The sequence below is a fragment of the Macaca thibetana genome, chromosome 15 (genome assembly GCF_024542745.1).
Source record: "Macaca thibetana thibetana isolate TM-01 chromosome 15, ASM2454274v1, whole genome shotgun sequence".
NCBI lineage: Eukaryota > Metazoa > Chordata > Mammalia > Primates > Cercopithecidae > Macaca > Macaca thibetana.
This window is the reverse complement of record NC_065592.1, coordinates 43,098,384-43,115,673: the sequence shown is the minus strand read 5'-3', so window position 1 is coordinate 43,115,673 and position 17,290 is coordinate 43,098,384. Positions and strand designations below refer to the sequence as shown.

The following is a 17,290-nucleotide window of genomic DNA, read 5'->3' as shown; positions in this document are numbered from 1 at the left end:
CCGGTGGACAGCCCTCCTGAGGGGAGGGCCAAGGTGGGCTCCACCTCCCAGCCCCTGTGCTCGCTGCAGAACAGCAGGGCTTCCACGGACGCTCCACAAAGACCCTCTTGTGCTTCACCCTGAAGGGCAAGACAGGAGCATGAGGCCGGGCTGCCCCTGCTCTATCTTACCCAGGTCTGACACTGTCCCAACTGTAATACTATGTCCCTCAGTGGCCACCAAAGCAGGCCACTCAGTGGCTCAGCACTAACCCTTCCCCCAGCAAAGACTCACTCAGCAGAAGCAGTTCTCCATAAGGTAAAGGGACATAGCACAGAAACAGAAGCAAATCCTAGAAGAGGTCAAGGAAGGGAGGATGCTGAAGCCCACCTGCTGGTTCCCAATTGTGTGGGGTGGTGAGGCTACTGCTTGGGGCCTCCTGGCTCCAGGCCGCTGCCTCTGTTACTGGGGAGGGCACGAGCTGGCCCGGGGGATCCATCTCAGGACCATGTACTTCCCTCAGCCCAGGGTCCATCTGGCCCATTCACCACCTGCCCTGCTCCTTCCTGGACTTTGGAACACAACTCCCAGGCCCCCAGAGGTGCTCCAGGGCCCCCAGCCGTCGTGGAAGCCTCTGCTCCAGTTTCCTCACTGGCAAATGGAAACAACCCAGGCGCTCCCTCCCTGGGCCTCAGGGAGGTTTAGGAGAGATGCTGTGAAGGGCATGAGAGCACGGGGCTTCAATAAACACCACCTGAGCAGAAAACTGAACGCCAACTGGCCTGGTTCTGCCTTGAGTCACAGGCACCTGGGGAAAGCAGCAGGTCAGGGAGCCTAAAGCGTGCAGAGGCTTCTGGGGAAGGTGAACCTGAGCTGCTGGGGGCTGCGTGGGACTTGGAAGGGAAGGGCCGCGGTGGAACCGAGTGAATAAAGATCTGCTGAGGAGGTGGGCGCCCCCCAGTCCGCCCCCCAGCCCACCCCCCAGGGCTCTGCTGGCAAAGGTGTGGGGACCAGGCGAGAGGTATTCTGAATTGGGCAGCAAGAGGCTAGAGCTGAAGGCAGGCATGATGAAGGCCGTTCACTTCAGGAAGTTGAGGACTCCAGAACCCAGCCCGAGGGGCAGAGGGTGGGAAAGGGGCACCCAGGGGCCAAGACAGGCCCACTAGGGCAGCACAAAGACGCCGAAGGCCCCCGACCTGGTGAGGAGTTGCCAGAGAGGGTGGCTTCACGGAGGGCTGTGTGGCTGGGGGTGTGGGCACATGAGTGCATGTGCCAGTGTCCACACAGAGACTTGAGGCTTAGCAGATGGGAGGGAACAGGACCACAGGCCAGCAGGTGAGAGACCAGCTGGGGTGCTGGAGACAGGATACATGCTGCCCCATCGGCCAGGGCAGAGGTGAGCCAGCCCAGCAGGCATAAGACCCAGTTCTGGGAGCTGAGAGCTTTGTGGGGACGTTTACTCACCATGTACACACACCGCTCCCCCCAAAACCGGCAAGTTCTGGATGAGGGGACATTCTTCACCAGAAAGTTCCAGGCCAAAACCTCAAACACATGGCACCCACAGTCTGAGCGCAAGACACCCCAGCCCCGGCCTGTCCTGCCATCCTGCCCTCCGAGGGCTCCCAGTCTAGCAGATATATCACAGTGGACACGGTGAGGGCTGGGTCGGCATATGGACAGAATGGGGTGATGGGGGCAGTAGGAACAGAGAGGCCCAAAAGCTGAGGCTTGGGCTTGGGAGATGACCCCTCGTTTGGTGCTTTTTTTTTTTTTTTTAGGTAGCCAGGTACCATTACACGCCTATACCCTGAAAGGGAGAGTGAAGAGGCGGCACTTTATTTTTCCTTCCGCTCAGCTGCCTGTTTTGGAAAAGGACCACAGCCAGCCCTCACTAACCACAGGAACACACACGGGCCAAGCTGGCTGAAAGGGAGAAGGCGGGACTCTCCAAGAGGTGGGGAAGATCACCGAACCCGAGGCACCGGCTACACTGCCGCCACCGAGGCAGGACTCAGACCTGCTGTTACTCAGTATCCCTCCCTTGCATCACCAGGCAGTGACCCCTGCAGGGAGAAGGGGCCAGAAGTCCTGTTAGCCACGACGACTCGGCTTTGTCATCTGCAAAATGGAAATCACCTCACCGGCTTCCTCTCAGAGCCTTAGGGAGATTCCTGGTATCATCTATAAAAGGTAACCTTTAAACACAGACTTCTGTCATCTCTAAGTTTCCAGAAAGGCAGCCTGAGTCCTACTTAGAGGACAGTACTAATTAATTAGTCAAATAATAGGGTGTGGGCAAATCACAGAATCTCCTCCTTCAGGCTTCTGAAAGTCAGGAACTGTGGCTGGCCGTCTCCTTGGCCACTCCCTGCACACTACTCCTCTCCCCAGACCAGAAACACAATCCAGGACTTCTCACGGTGGCCCCCAGGCCCCTGGAATAGTTTGGGGCCCTCCTCTGATCTGACTCCAGTACCTTCCGTCACACATGAATGCATTCAATCTCTCCCAAGCACCCAGCTGGCTGCTCCCATCTCAAAGGTGACCACATCTCAACTCTTGACTCCTCCCCAGGAACCTCCCTTCCCTTCTCTGATAGGACAGGCCCCATCAGGTGACTGACTTTCCCATCCACCCACTAACGGAGGACCCCACTGGTGCTGTCATCCCACCCTCTCCTCTCCCTTCCACACAGCACCCACTGGCTGGTGGGCCCGTCCACCACACCTACCCTGACCCCACAGCCCCTGGCCTGGCCTAGATGATTGCTATAGCCTCGGAACTGCAAAACCTGTCTCCCTGCCTCTTGCTAGGCGCTGCAAGATTCCATCCACACTCCCGGGCAGGCCTGTTTTCCTAAATGACTTCCTAATCGTGCCACACCCCTGCAGTGTGGGTTTCCGCACGGTTTCCACACCCTGTCCAGCATGCAAGGAGCTGGGCGGGTGTAGGATGCAGGAGCTTTGCTGCGGATTAACCTGAGTCTCCCTGAGCCTATTTCAGGACAGGTATCTCCATCAGTTTCTGCACTTTCAGATCTTTTAATGTCTCTCTGGGATTCTGAAATGCAAGGCTGAGGCAGGCCTGGGGAGGTGAACGCCTCCGTTTCACATTCTTGTTTCTATATTTCTACCTTGGGTAAAATGCACATTTCTCTCACAGCTGCCAGGAAAGACAAGGAGTTAGGGCTGTGTTCCGAGGGGCCTGGGCCCTCGCTGCCAAACGCTCAACAGGACTGCAATCTGTTTGCTGCGCCCTCACACCTATGAGGCTTAGTGCCAGCAGCAAGGGAAAAACCCATGGCAACCCTCAGGGCCTGTGCTCCTCCTCTACTGGGGCCAAGGACAGAGGAACACACCTGCCAGCCACTGGGCCACAGCTGTCCCCCTTATCCCCAGAAGACAGCACTGAGACCGTCCTTCCTACTGAAGATGGCCCTGGCCCTGGGGACAAGTCTCCACTCAGCTCCTGACTTTGAGAAAGCCCCTGAATTCCAGCCTTCGATAACCTGGAGCCGCAGCGTCTAGGAAATGAGTTTCAGGGAATCATGGGTAGGCAATGCCACCTTGGTCCCTCACTCAACTGTTAACTCCATGAGAACAACTTTGTTTTGTTCATGGATAGACCCTGGAGCATAGAACAGTGCCAGCACTTGGCAGGCGCTCGCAAATAGCCACCCAGCAATGAATGAATGCACTGCGTTTTCCCCCGACCCAGACCCTGTGACTTCAAGCAAGCAAGTCTCAGCAGAACGGGAGAGGCTGTTGATAGTGAGTATGTTTGTTTGTTTCCTTTTCTTTCATTTCTTCTCCATACAGACTTGCATTCCTATACTCAATCATTCAGTTGCTGAATATTTACTGGGCCCAGAAGAGAAATGAAGATGGGTGACAACCAGTCCCTTCCTTCACAGAGCTCTCGGCCCAGAGGGAAGGAGAAGAGGCAGAATCAGCTATCCCTACGCAGTCTGCCAGTTGCAGAAACAGAACTGCTCAGAACGCCTACTCAACTCCCACCCTGAGGCCAAGGCAGCGCCTCCCTGCCCACCTAGCAAGTGGCTAAACTCAGACTTTCCAGATCTGGCATCCTTTGGAGGAGGACAGGAGGTCCCTGGGCTCCTCAGGGGCACCCAGCACTCTGTGGACCAGCCCTGGTTTCTGGAGTGAATTAATGCACTCATTCATTCAACCAGTGTTTACTGACCACCTACTTTGTACCAGGTACTTCAGGTTCCAACAGGGAATAAAATCTATGTCTCTGCCCTTGTGAAGGCCACATCTCAGTGGTGGGACAGACAACAAACAAGGAAAATGTAAAAAAAAGTATGTAATAAGCGAAATAACGACAAGTGTCAAGGAACAACATCAGAGAAGTGGGGAAGGTGTGGAAATGTAAGGTAAGTGGCCAGAAGGCCTCCCTGAGAAGGCCATTTTGAGACAGGACCTCAAGTGTGGCTTTGCTGGGATGCTGCCGTCTTTGTGCAGCACACTTTGGTCCCGGAGGCTGTACTACTCCTTCTTCTGTGCTCTCCAAGACCAGATTTCTCTCTCCAGTGTAGTTTTTCTTAGTTTGTTTTATGCTACAGACATTGAGTGTTCTCTGGGCCCCTGTCCACCTTCCCCAAGTGACAGGAGCACCTGGAGGGCAAAGACCCTCAACCCACAGCGAGGGTGCTGCCAATGACTGTCTGCTTTCCTTGGCCTGTTCCAGGCCTGCTGCACCTTTCCTGAAAACCTGAATGTGCTCAGTGTCAGGGGTCAAAGACAAGAGGGGAGCAGGGGTGAGAGAAAAGAAAGTGGCTCCTAGAGTGGGCCCGCAGGTCGCCATGGAAACCCAGGCTTCCCACTTCCCTCCCCGCCCACAGGTCTGCGGGTGAGCACCACTGGGCTGGGTGTGTGAGCCCTGTTGTTTCTTAAGAATAGGAAAGTCATCAGGTGACTAATACAAAATCTATTTACACTTGATGATCTCCTTCCTGTCCGATAGGTAAGTCATTCTGGTAAATGACAGACCAGCCAGGGAACTCTGCACAGTCCATGACCAAGCCTGCTATCTACCAGGCAGGAGGATGTGACAACAGATTTCACAACATTTCAAAACAAGGCCCAGGAGCTCCAGGATGGAAATCAGGAGACTTGCCCCGTGGCTTGCTGCTGTGTGAACTTGGCTAGTGCACACCCCTCTCTGGACCTCGGGCAGGAAGCCTACATGGGGCGAGAAGCACTGCTCCTCAAGGACAGTTCCATCCTGCCATCATCCAGCTGGGGCCTAGATGATTGCTGGGGGAGAGCTGTGACCACCAGGCCAGGCTGAAGCCTGTGGTGACTTGGTGGGGAGGGCAGGCGAGGGAGGAGCTTGAGGCCTGCAGAGGATGAGAGGCAGCAGGACAGAAGGAAATGAGGGGGCTCAGGCTACAGGCTTTGGGGAGCAGAGCTGTGCAGGGAGGCAAGTGTGTAGACATCCTGGGAGCAGAGTCCACGGCACTGCAGAGCTGGGGCTGGGAAGGGCCTGGACTCAGGACCCAGACAGAAGGCTCTTTGCTTTCCCAGCTGTCAGAAGAACAGTGCTGCCTGGAACCAGGGGTCAGGGCTGATGGCAAACATGAGAGGAAGGCTGAAGTCTCGGGCAGGGTGGCCAGAGACGGCTTCTCTGACACCCAGGCAAGACTCACAGACTCCTTTTTCTGAGAAGCATTTGCCGGTCTCCAGGAGAGTTCATTCCAGAATGAGAGAACAGGAGTCCTAGGAAGGGCCTCTAGAGCTGGCTGTCCAGAATGGTGTCCTGTCTGTCCTGAGAGCAGAGATGGCAGCATGCATGCTTTTGGGAGGGGCTGAGGCTGGAGCCACATGGAGGTGGCTGGGGGTGGGGCAGGACCCTCAGGACACTTAGAACGAGGCCGGACAAGGGCAGCTGGAAAAGCCCAGTGTGGCCGCAGAGGCGGGTAACCTAAGGGTTTATGAAGTCATTCCAGATCCATGACCTCTAAGAATCCTCTTGACACTCTGTGAAGGAGGCAGAATCTGATTTTAGAGATGAGGGAACTGAAGCCCAGAGAAGAGAAGCAACCTGCCCAAGGACAGAGCCAGGGGCAGAGCCAAGGCCAGAACCTGTACTTCCTGCCTTCTTTCTCCTGAAACACAGAGGCCACAATTGGAACATTGTCTTTAACATGATAAACCCCATGATTCTCCCAGAGAGCATGTTGCCACTAGAAGAGGTCACACCAGAGGATGAGAATATACAAAAGAACATCCCCTCTTGCCTTTAAAATCAGTGACTGGTTTCATCTGGACTGTGCCTACTAGCACACAGTTAAAAAGGGCAGAAGGTTAGTTGTAAGCAAGGAAAAACAGCCACGTCAGAGCAGGGGGGCTCTGTGTGAAACGACTTTAATTTCCTCTTATTAGGCTATAAAGTTGATTTAATAATAAAAACATGCTAAGGACTTTTTAATGTGTAATTGCTTACATATTAAAAATTATGTGAAAATGCTTTCAATTAATGCTTAAGGATTCATCCTGTGAGATGACACTTTGAACAGTTTTATAAAGGATGCCAGAGGAAGGGTTAGTCACATCTAAAAAGGCGGCCTAAGTAACTAAATTTCCCAATTATTCCTCAGACCCTGTGGAGAACACAAGACAGATCTGAGAGCGTTTTAGCTGCAAGCGAGGGCTCCAGAAGGTGCTTCTTGATTCTGTTTTTGCTGCTTATTTAATCTGAAGCTCGGTATTCTCCTCTGTAAAATGGGGATGATGAACATCCCTATACCTCATAGGCGAGGATTAAGTGAGCTAATCCATGGAGAGTACCTGGAGCAGTGCCTGGCACACAAGGAAGCCCTTTGCAAAAGCTAGTGACTGTCATGTTACCACAACTCCTTGGGTACCTCTAAGAATTCCTAGGGCTGAAGGCCCGTGGAGAGAAGATCTCAGGCACAAAAACACTCTGTGCCTTTAGGTTAACTTGGGCTTCCAGATCCCAGTCAATCTCTACATGCTCTTGCCCCATGAGATTTTCCTATCATTATCCTATCAAAAGCCTCATCTCCAACCATTCCTCTCTAGCAACAAGGGCCCACCTCTATGCCTTTCTCAAGCTCTCCCCTTGGCCTGGGATGCCTGACTCAGTGCTCATCACCACCACCTCCCACAACCCACTCTACTTGGATCACCCAAATTGGAAGCCCTTGTTCCCTCCTCTGAACTCCTGGAGAGCCACATGCTCATCTCACTGACCACTCCAGGTCCATGCCTATCTGCTTTGTGGATGCTCCTGGGGGGCAGTGGTGGTATCTGCCCAGGTTACTCGGTCCAGTCTCCAACACAGCCTGGCCTGGAGCCGTTGCGATGACCGAGTGCACTGCAGAGGACCCAAGGACCACTTGCTCCAGCACTGGCAAGAGTGCAACCTACCTCCAGGTGGGCAGGCGATCCTACAGGGAATAACTAGAGAATTCAACAGCACAGCGTACCACAGGAAGGACAAACAGGCCCTCTGTCCTCCAATAACAACAATCTCATGCAAAATTTGTTTTCCACATGGGCATCAGGATCACAGGCCCTATTTTACCATGACACCATGGCCCTCAGTGGGCTAAGCACCCTGACCCATCCAGGCACCCAAGTTGGCCTGATCAGGGTCCTGCAGCCTTCGTGCTGCATCAGCAGGATTTCATATATCTGGGGACCTTAAGCCTGGGATCAAGACCAGGGAAGAGGGAAAGAAGGGGCTGTGAAGCAGCCTGATCACTGGTTCAACAGGAAGCGTGGCCTGGGGATTCTAAATACAGAGATGCTGGGGCATGAAGGAAACCCGCAAGCACTCTGGTACTTTCTCTTTAAATTATACATGAGGAAACTGAGGCCCAGATGGGCAGCAGGCCATAGAAAAGTCCAAGACCAGAATTTGCTCTTGAGAGACGAGTCAAGGAAGATGAAAAGGGGAAACAGGACTGAACAATTAGCCAGGCCAGCACTGCGAAAGGAAGCTGCCAGCCCTACTCAGATCCCTCCTATTCAGAGTTGGTCTCAGGTGCTATCTTTGTGGGGCTGGTCCTGGGTGACTCATGACAGGTACTGTGCTTGAAAGGCAGGTCACAGTGAATCATGGCATCCTGGGAGCTCAGGGTTAATGCAGACCTCAGAAGTCGCTTGAGCCAGCCACCCATCTGAGACTCAACTCCCTTTCATGTCACTGCCCAATGCTGGTTGTCTTGCCTCTGCTTTGATACCTCTGGGGATAGGCAGTTCACTGGTTTACAAGACAGCTTCACATTTAATCAGTGGGTTTCTAAAAAAAATCTCAAAAGGATAACTTTTTTGAGCCTCAGTTTCCCTCTCTATAAAAAAAGAAAGCTTGGACCAGGTCACTAGCTCTCCAACTAGGTTCCACAGAGCTGCAGCGTTTAAGGAGACACCCCCAGCGATGCTGCTGGGCTGAGAGGCGCGATGGGGATGGCAAGTGAGGCCCAGACAACTGGGCTCGGAGGTTTGCGAAGGGCTGAGCATCCATCTTGGAAGCAGAACATACTTCCTGCAGGTGACACAAACTGGAGCCTGTGGAGAGGATAAGCGGAGGCATTCAGAGGGCAGGGGTGAGAGGAGCCCCTGGGAGAAACAGGCACACTTCCTCAGGCCTTCCATCCTAGCTGTAGCCCACAAGGCGGGGCCAATCTCCCCACCAGCTGCTGAATGGAGCCAAGGGACACAGAGGACAAAGACTCGTCAGTGAATCACTGCCCAAGATGGCTGTGCTGGGGAATCTGAAAACCAAACTGCAGTGCACCAGGGCTGGAGAGGCCCTGGAAAGAAAGTCCCACATGATGGTTCAAACAGGCTAGGAAGTCAGCCCCACAACTGACTTACCAGCTGGGATGTCTTGGACTAGTTTTTAACCTCTCTGTGCCTTGGTTTCTCCATTGGTCAAGTGGGGCAGCCTATATTCCAAAGGGGAATGGTGAGGACCCAGTTAAGAACTGACATCAAGTGCTGTAAGCAAGTACTCGAGAGTTGTTACCAGCTGCCTCCCTGTTGTTGTTATCACTGGCCCATCATTCCATACATAAATATGGGGGCACACAACGTGCTGCCCATCGTCACACGGCCAGTTAGCAGCCCAAAGCAGCTAGAAGCACTAATGACTGCCTGCTCTGAGGCTACTGCTTTGCAGGGGAAAACTGAGGTCCCTGGGTCATTCACGTGGCAAATGACCATCCCAGATCTGTTTGACTCCCGCCCGGGCTCCTCCTGCACAGGTACGCCGCCTGCGGCACACAGAGGGCACAGCCTTCCTGTCAGCGTTTTGCTTACTTACTTAAGACACTGCTCTATAACTACAAGTTACATGCACACATACACATAAAATGTAATATCATCCAAAAAGGATCACTCTAAAAGGTTAAACTTTTTCCATGCCACTCCCACTCCACTGCCGTCACCAGCACCACCCTCTCTTCCCCCACCATCTCCCCTTCGAAGAGCTTCACGTCAGCTCTGCGAGCTTCCTGGGGCATCTACGCACTGATGGCTCATCCTAGCCCACATTCAGCCCTGCCATCAATCACTGGGGTGACGCCACAAAGAATTACACACAAATAATTTTGAGTCAAAGGCAGCTTCAGCAAGGATCATTACAACCAGAAAACACCCCTTTTCATAACCTATATTCTTAAAAAACAAGAATTGTGGGTAAACTAGGGCATAGCTGCCAAGCTAGGATGCAAACACAGAGCAGCATGTGCTAGAATGCTTCTTTGGAGAGAGAATGCATAAGGTCTTTAACAGGTTCTAAATCAAACTGCCTCAATCAAACTGCCCTGCGTTGGACCTAACCCCGTGGGGTGTGCCCTCATTAAAATGGCAAAGTCGGCCCGGTGCAGTGGCTCATGCCTGCAATCCTAGCACTTCAGGAGGCCATGGTGGGAGGATTGCTTTAGTCCAGACCAGCCTAGATGAGTCCAGACCAACCAGACTCCATGCTGGGCACTTTGACATACACCCCCATTAAGCCTCATTATATCTCTTCATCATGAGGCTGAGGGAAACTGAGAGGTTCGGCTCCTTTCCTGGAGTTGCACCAATAGAAGTAAGTGGCTTGCTCTGAGTACAGAACATGGGACAGGGGCTGAGGTCCCATGGAGCCACAGGCAGGATGTTATAGGAGTCCAGACTCGGGAATGGAAGGAGGATGCGAGATGGCATCTGCTGGGAGCCCCGATCTCATGGAGGGTTTGCCCCTGCCTGGTGCCTTAGGAATGGAGCTGGAGTCCCCTACTGGGTGCTGCTGAAGACCTCAAAGGTGAGTAGTTGTTCATCTGGCTAAAAATGACCTGAGGAACTTTGGCTTCTTTTGAGACAGGGTCTTCCTCTGTTGCCCAGGTGGGAGTATAGTGGCAAAATCTTGGCTCACTGCAACCTTCGCCTCCCAGGCTCACACAATCCTCCTGCCTCAGCCTCCCAAGTAGTTGAGACCACAGGCACGTGCCACCTTGCCAGGCTAATTTTCTTGTAGTTTTAGTAGAGATGGGGTCTCTACTAATTCAAGAAGGAATCAGGAGAAGGTGCTCAAAGACAGGAATGCCAAAAAAACAAACAAAAACCGGACAAACAATAAGAGGGCCACAGTATCTGTACCCCAGGCCCCCGAATATACAGGGTACCAATTCGAGAGGCCTCCAAAGCCAGGGCAGCCCCAAACTTGCTCCCAGCCACCTTCCTGCACCCTGCAGCACAATGTGCTGATGTGTCGCTGCTCATGGCCCTGCCTGTGTGGGGTCACGGGGGCAGCCCACACAGCTGCTCTTCAGTGTCTGGCCTGCCCTCCTGAACCAGGAGAAGCCACAACAGGGGTTTCTCTTTTGCTTGTGACCTTCCCCCAATCCTGCCTACAAGATAACTGATGTCTGATAACCCTTCACTCCTTAAAGATGCTCCAAGTATTGTATTATTCCGGCTAAAATAGGCCCCCAGGATGCTGCGTACCCAGCCACATTCTTTTTGACTCCACATAATACCTTTGACAAGGTTTTGTCATCAAGGGCCAACAAGAAACAGCCACTGGGGGAATGTCTCCATGCTTACTGTAACCCTGTCATGTAGACCAGGGTTCTTTATGCTGCTTCCAGCTCCAAAACAAAGATTTCTGGGTATGTGATCAGAAATAATTTTGTCTCTACTAGTAATCTGGTAAGCTCTCTTCTACTAAACAATGAAAGCCAGGTGACCCAGCCTGCTTCCCTTTTTGCCCTGCCTACTAGGAAGCTCCAAGTAAAGTTTTATGTCTCAAATGCTACCTTTCTTCACTCAGAAATTGCTCATAGAACTACTTTTTCTCCCTCTTCTCCCCACTTACTTCTTGGCCCCTATCTCTGGTTAACTGCACGTGATATCCTTGTATTTGGACTATCATGGTGCCCTGCCAGTTTTTTTCCTAATATAGGTGAAACATAAGCAGGTCAACTGTGAGGAAGATTTAATACAGCATTGCCCCCACCTACCAACTTGAAAGCACACACCATGCCCCCACTGAGGCTGGCTGGGGACCACCCAGCAGTGCCCTCACTCCCTTTCTACCCCCTGACCCCAGCCGTGAGCCCCTGTGCTTCAGCTCCGCTTACCTGTCATGATCCTCTGTGCCTCATAGGGCTCCATGTAGCCAGCACTCTCCCCCTTTCCTGCTTTGCTCTTGAGATCATTCTTGGCATCAAAGGGATCTGAGTAGTCATCGGCTATGGTCACCTGCAGGGAGGAAGACGGCAGGTGTGAGTCCACCTTTGGCTTCTTTGTTTCACATCTCTTCACAGCTATGCTTTGGGCCTCAGCTAGATGAGCAAGGAGAGGCAGGGGAGGCAGGAACCAAAGCCGGCGCCCGGACTCAGGGAGCTCCACGTCTCACAGGGGTAAGGAATGGGACCCACACTGGCAGGGTTCCACTGCGAGGAAGAGCCCTCTGGGCTCGTGCATGTCTGGCCGGCTCTGGGCACAGTGAGGTGAGAACAGAAGGGCATCTGAAACGCACTAAGCATGGAGGTGAGAACCTGGAGGGCATCCTCAGGGAATGTGAGTTGCTTGGTTTAATGCAATGGAAGTGGAGGAAAAGTTGGAAACAAGATCACAGAAAGCCTAGAAATGCTGACAAGCCCCTGGTGCTGGCTGAGGCACAGAAGAGCTTGTCTAGAGATAATTGGCTCGGCGTTCCATTTCCCCAGACCTGGAACACAACCACGCCTTGGGTCATCAGACAACAATCTGGTGAGATCAACGTACTACAAAGATCACTGTGGCCACAGACAGGCCAAATAAAAACACAAAAGCAGCTCAAGGATCGACAGACAGCCAGGGCCAGAAAGGACACTGAAAGCAACAGACTCAAAGACCCCTCGACAACACATGGGTAAACTGAGGTCCAGTGTGAGCAGAGGCTTGGCCAGATCTTCCACCTCCCAGGGCCCTGCCTGAGCTCCCCGCTTGTCTGTATTCCAGAACACAGCCCCTGCCTCTTCTCCCCAGAGAAAAATTCTACAACTCACAAAGAGTGAGTCACCTGGGGGTGGGGGGGACTCCCATGAGAACCTTAGTATCTGGGATTCTAACACTTCAGAGACCACCGTTCCAAGTTTTCCCTGGAGAAGAGCAAAAATTCTCGATTGGAGGCTCCAATTAAACATGGCAAGTGTTCCTCCCTTTTTACTTCCTAACCTTTAGGAGGGGCACAGAACCCACCGAATCCACGCCCCTCCTACTTAGCCCCGCTTCATCACAAACTTGCCCTGGGACTTCCCTCTTGCCCTCTTTGGTCACATATCTGGCAAAGGCCAAGCCCTCAGCTCCTCAGCCAGTGCCACCAGCTGCTTCTCTTGGGAGGGGTAGGTTAGCGTTCCTCTCAACCCTTGGGGTTACATGAATTGTTATTTAAATTGTGGGTTTAATTAGAAACCACAGGAGCCTGCTCTCTCTCTCTCTCAGCTTCTGGAATGTAAGGCATTTGAGGGGCCTGCAAACTCAGGGGAAGGGAAAATCCCCCTTTGTCTGCCTGGTAAATGGCAGCTTGTGGAAGCCGTCCTGGCAGGGTGAGCGAGTGACCACCAGCTGCCAGGAATGTGATGCCCGAAAAGGGACAGCAGGCGGCAGCTATGTCCCTGGCAAGTGGCTGGAGGCCAACAGGAGGTTTAGCACACAGCGGTCACTGCTCCCCAAACAAGAGAAGGTCATCAGTGAAGACCAAAGCCCAGAGTGCCCAGCACTAGAGCATCTATGGCTCCCACTGCCCCTACTCCACCGCTTTCTCCGCGGCTGCGGCTCAGTCTCTGAGTCCCAGGGGGAACCCAGTGGGGGTGGCTTCCAGATACTGACATTGTAATAGCAGCCTTTCTTGAGACTCACTGAGCTCAAATGACACCAGGCCAGGGAAAGAAGGGGTGGGAGAGAGCTAGGCCTTGCAATGTCTTTCATTTGCTATTTCTACTCTACCATTTGCAGAATACATTAGAGAAAATTATACACGTAAACTGCTGTCAAACAGAATGGTTCAAATGCTGGTCAGGTGCAGGGTTTTGTGTCTCAGAGTTCAAGGGGCCAGACATCCAAATGGAGAAAATGATGTAGCTGCTGCAGAGGACATCTAATTTCATTTCTCTTGTCCCAGACTTCCTCACTGTCTCTCTTCAACATGAACATGCTCCATCTATTCTGCAATAAGGAAGGGAAAAAATATTTCCTCTGCAAAACAAAATCATTTGGGGGGATTTGCTGGTGGGGTGGGAGGGGCAGGTGGGTTGCAGTCTCCACAGTAATCTAGAAATCGCCCTTCCAGCTCTCAGAAGTGCTCTGTAATTTGCAAACATAGAGGTTTGCAGGATATAAACCAAATCTTTGTTTGCCCTGGGACAGGAGTTCTGGAAGGCCTGTGATTCAGCGAGTACTACCTATATTTTCTAATGAAAATGAGATCTGAGCTCAGGCTGTCATGGAGCCAGAGGTGCCTGCTCCACTTACTTCCGTTTCAATAAGAATGTACAAATCCTAAAACCAGGAAAAGCCCCTGGTCTCTGCTGACATATGGTTCCAGTTATACCTGCTGACAGTTGAAAATCCTTCCATTAAAAAAAAAAAAGTCTAGAATTCTGTTAGTTTAAGAAGCAAATTGGAAAGTTCCTAAAATGTATATTTAATCAATTTGCTTTTGAACTTCAAAGTGAGTTTGGTGGAGGGAAAGAAATTTGAGGTTTGAGCAACCTGAAACCTGGCAAACACTACACTGAACTGTCTGACCTTTCGCAAAATCATGTCCTAGTTTTGGGAATAAAAATTCAACCAGGTGTTAGGAGAGTTGAGCAGGCAGTCAACCAGAGTGCCCTGTGAAGTACCACAGGCCCCAGCCACCAGGACTGGGCAGTATGACCACTGTCCACGCTGCCCAGGGCTCACCACCAGTCCAGATGGCCCGGCAGAAGGTTTGTGTGAAGGGTGCTGCTTTTTTGAGCTAAAAGAAAGGGAATGAGTTTTCTCCAGATGTGGGGTTGGATTTCTGATGGGATTGCTTTTGCTTTGCTTTAAAAACTTCCCAGTTGGCGGACAACTCCTGTATATGTAACTGAACAATTCAACCAAAAGGCAGCCAGCCAGGACTCCTCTGCGGGTCAGGCCACCTGGGTCCACAAGAAGCTTTCCTTTGATTTTAGTCTCAGATTGGCAGAGACCTGGCAGCCACAGAGGCAGAGCTGAGCAGTAGCAGAAAAAAAGGCTGCAGAGTGCAACTGCTTAGCCAGTGAGCCACGTCTTCTTTTGTTTGCTTGGCCTCTTGGGAAGAGTGCGAAACCCCTGGCAAGCATCTTTCTTGCTTTCAGACAAAACTACAGACCCCAGGTCAGCCCAAAGCCCCTAAAGGGCTTCCATAAGTTTGTCCTCCTGGAGACCTGATCTAGTCTCCCCTTGTTTTCCACAGGGCCCACTGCAGCCCAGAGGGCAGGGCGTCGTCATAGTCACCTAGCAAACCAGCAGTGGCCTGGGGATGGCCTCTCCATGCCTCCTCTCTGGAACGCACACACTGCTGGGGCCCCTGTGTTTTTATCTTAGGAACTTCACTTTGTGATAGGAAGTCGTCTGCAGCTGTTCATCCCCAAAGGAAAGGACTAGAGGAAGGTGGGTGTTGCCCCTTGGTCACACTTCCCTATGGACTGGTGAGAGTTTTAGTTTCTTTTGTGGGACAGCTGCACTTGTGAGCAGAATTAGGTCCTCTCCACATGCTTTCAGGGGAAATATACTTTGGTGGAGACACAAGGGTAACTTTGGGCAGAATCCATTAAAATCCCCAAATGCACCTAGTTTGACCCAGCAATTTTACTTCTCAGTATTTATTCCCAAATGTGCACAAGGGTCCATGGGCAAGGATGCTGCCTGAAGTAATAATGAGAAACGACCCGAAACTACTACATCCATCAATAGGGGAACCGCTAAATACATTGTGCTATTTCCATACGATGTAACATTATGCAGCAGGCTGAAAAAAAAAAAAAGCAGTTGCTCTGTGTGAGCTGGCATAGCACTCCATGACATAGCTCTGAATGGAAAGCAAGCAAGCTGTAGAATAACTACAACATGATACCTACTTATGAAAAACAAAACAGAAACCTGTATCTCTATTAAGTTAAAGAAAGGGTCTGGGAGATGCACACTCCAAACTGACCCCTCTTTGGGGAGGAGGGAAGGACTTGGAATGGGGTGCTTAGGGGAAGTCAAAAGAGACGTACTTCTCTGTAATGTTAAAACATTTTTAAACAAGGAGAACCTATTCATGTACTATATGCAAAACTAAACTTGCTTAAAAGCACTCCTCTTCCACAGGCTATTTTTGGTACAGTAGACAGACAGTTTCCCAAACTTGCCTGAAGACAGGAATGGCTTGGAACGCTTGTTAAGGAAACAGATTCCTAGCTCCAATAATCTGTATTTTAACAAGCAAGCCAGGTGATCCTTATCAGGAAAGCTTGGGAAACAATAAGCTAGAGCTAGCACCCTTCCCCACCAGTCTAGAGGCAAGCCTCCGGATATTACTCTGGAATTTCACTTTTCCCAGGTATTGCTCAGTCCTGTTCACTGAAGTGAAGCAAGAAGTTTGTGCTAACTGCAGCTCTTTTGCTTTCTTCCCTGGGGGTCAACTGGAGAAAGAGAGGACCCAACGTGCCATCTCCAGGATCTAAGACGTGGAGGAAATGGCAACCTCTCTGCAATCATGTGGGCTGGCTCCAGATTGAGCAATTCGGCCTGTGCAGGGGGAGAGGGCTACCAAAATCTCACAAATCACCACTAAAGAACTTAGTCATGTAACCAAACATCATCCGTTCCCCAATAACCTATGGAAATAAAAATTTAAACAAATGAAAAAAAAGACTTCTGCCCTGCCACCACCCCGAAAGGGAGGGGGTGAGGGGGTGGCCCAACAGGGATCCTAGCCCTGAGGGTGTGCAAGGCAAGGCTCTCTGTTTGAAACCCACAGCAGCTTTCAGGCCAAGGCCACTTTACTCTCAGCAAACTCACTCCAGGAAGATCACCTGGCTCCAGGAAGGGCTGGTGGCACTGCCAAGAGGAGCCACTGCAGAAATACAAAGGGAATCTCTGCTGAAATTGTTCAAACCTGCTAAAAAGAATGATGAGGCATGGCCAGGCGTGGTGGCTCACACCTGTAATCCCAGCATTTTGGGAGGCCAAGGCAGGCAGATCACCTGAGGTCAGGAGTTCAAGACCAGCCTGACCAACATGGAGAAACCCCGTCTCTCCTAAAAATACAAAAAAATTAGCTGGGCCTGGTGGTGCATGCCTATAATCCCAGCTACTTGGGAGGCTGAGGCAGGAGAATCACTTGAACCCAGGAGGTAGAGGTTGTGGCGAGCCTGGGCAGTAAGAGCGAAACTCTGTCTCAAAAAAAAAAAAAAAAAAAAAAAAAAAGAAAGATGAGGCCAGGCATGGTGGCTCATACCTGTAGTCCCAGCACTCTGGGAGGTCGAGGTGGGCAGATAACCTGAGGTCAGGAGTTCGAGACCAAGCCTGGCCAACATATAGTGAAACCCCATCTCTACTAACAAATACAAAAATTAGCTGGGCATGGTGGCACATGCCTGCAGTCCCAGCTACTTGGGAAGCTGAGGCAGAAGAATTGCTTGAACCCGGGAGGTGGAGGTTGCAGTGAGCTGAGATCATGCCACTGCACTCCAGCCTGGGTGACACAGCAAGACTCTATCTCAAAAAAGAAGAAGAAAAAAAAAAAAAAAAGAATGGTGAGAGAGGCAGACAGGCTGCCATCTTCCAGGATT

The 17,290-nt window shown here is 51.6% G+C and overlaps 2 protein-coding genes across 3 annotated transcripts in view; both read right to left on the bottom strand.

Moving 5' to 3' along the window:
• TOMM5 (translocase of outer mitochondrial membrane 5) overlaps nucleotides 1-17,290 on the bottom strand; it is a 495,867-nt gene that overhangs the window by 415,824 nt on the left and 62,753 nt on the right. The window lies entirely within an intron of this gene.
• SHB (SH2 domain containing adaptor protein B) overlaps nucleotides 1-17,290 on the bottom strand; it is a 148,650-nt gene that overhangs the window by 84,398 nt on the left and 46,962 nt on the right. For both annotated transcript variants that reach the window (XM_050762165.1, XM_050762166.1), the window contains exon 2: nucleotides 11,600-11,720. In XM_050762165.1, the coding sequence (XP_050618122.1) occupies nucleotides 11,600-11,720 (121 nt within the window). The remainder of the gene's footprint in view (nucleotides 1-11,599; nucleotides 11,721-17,290) is intronic.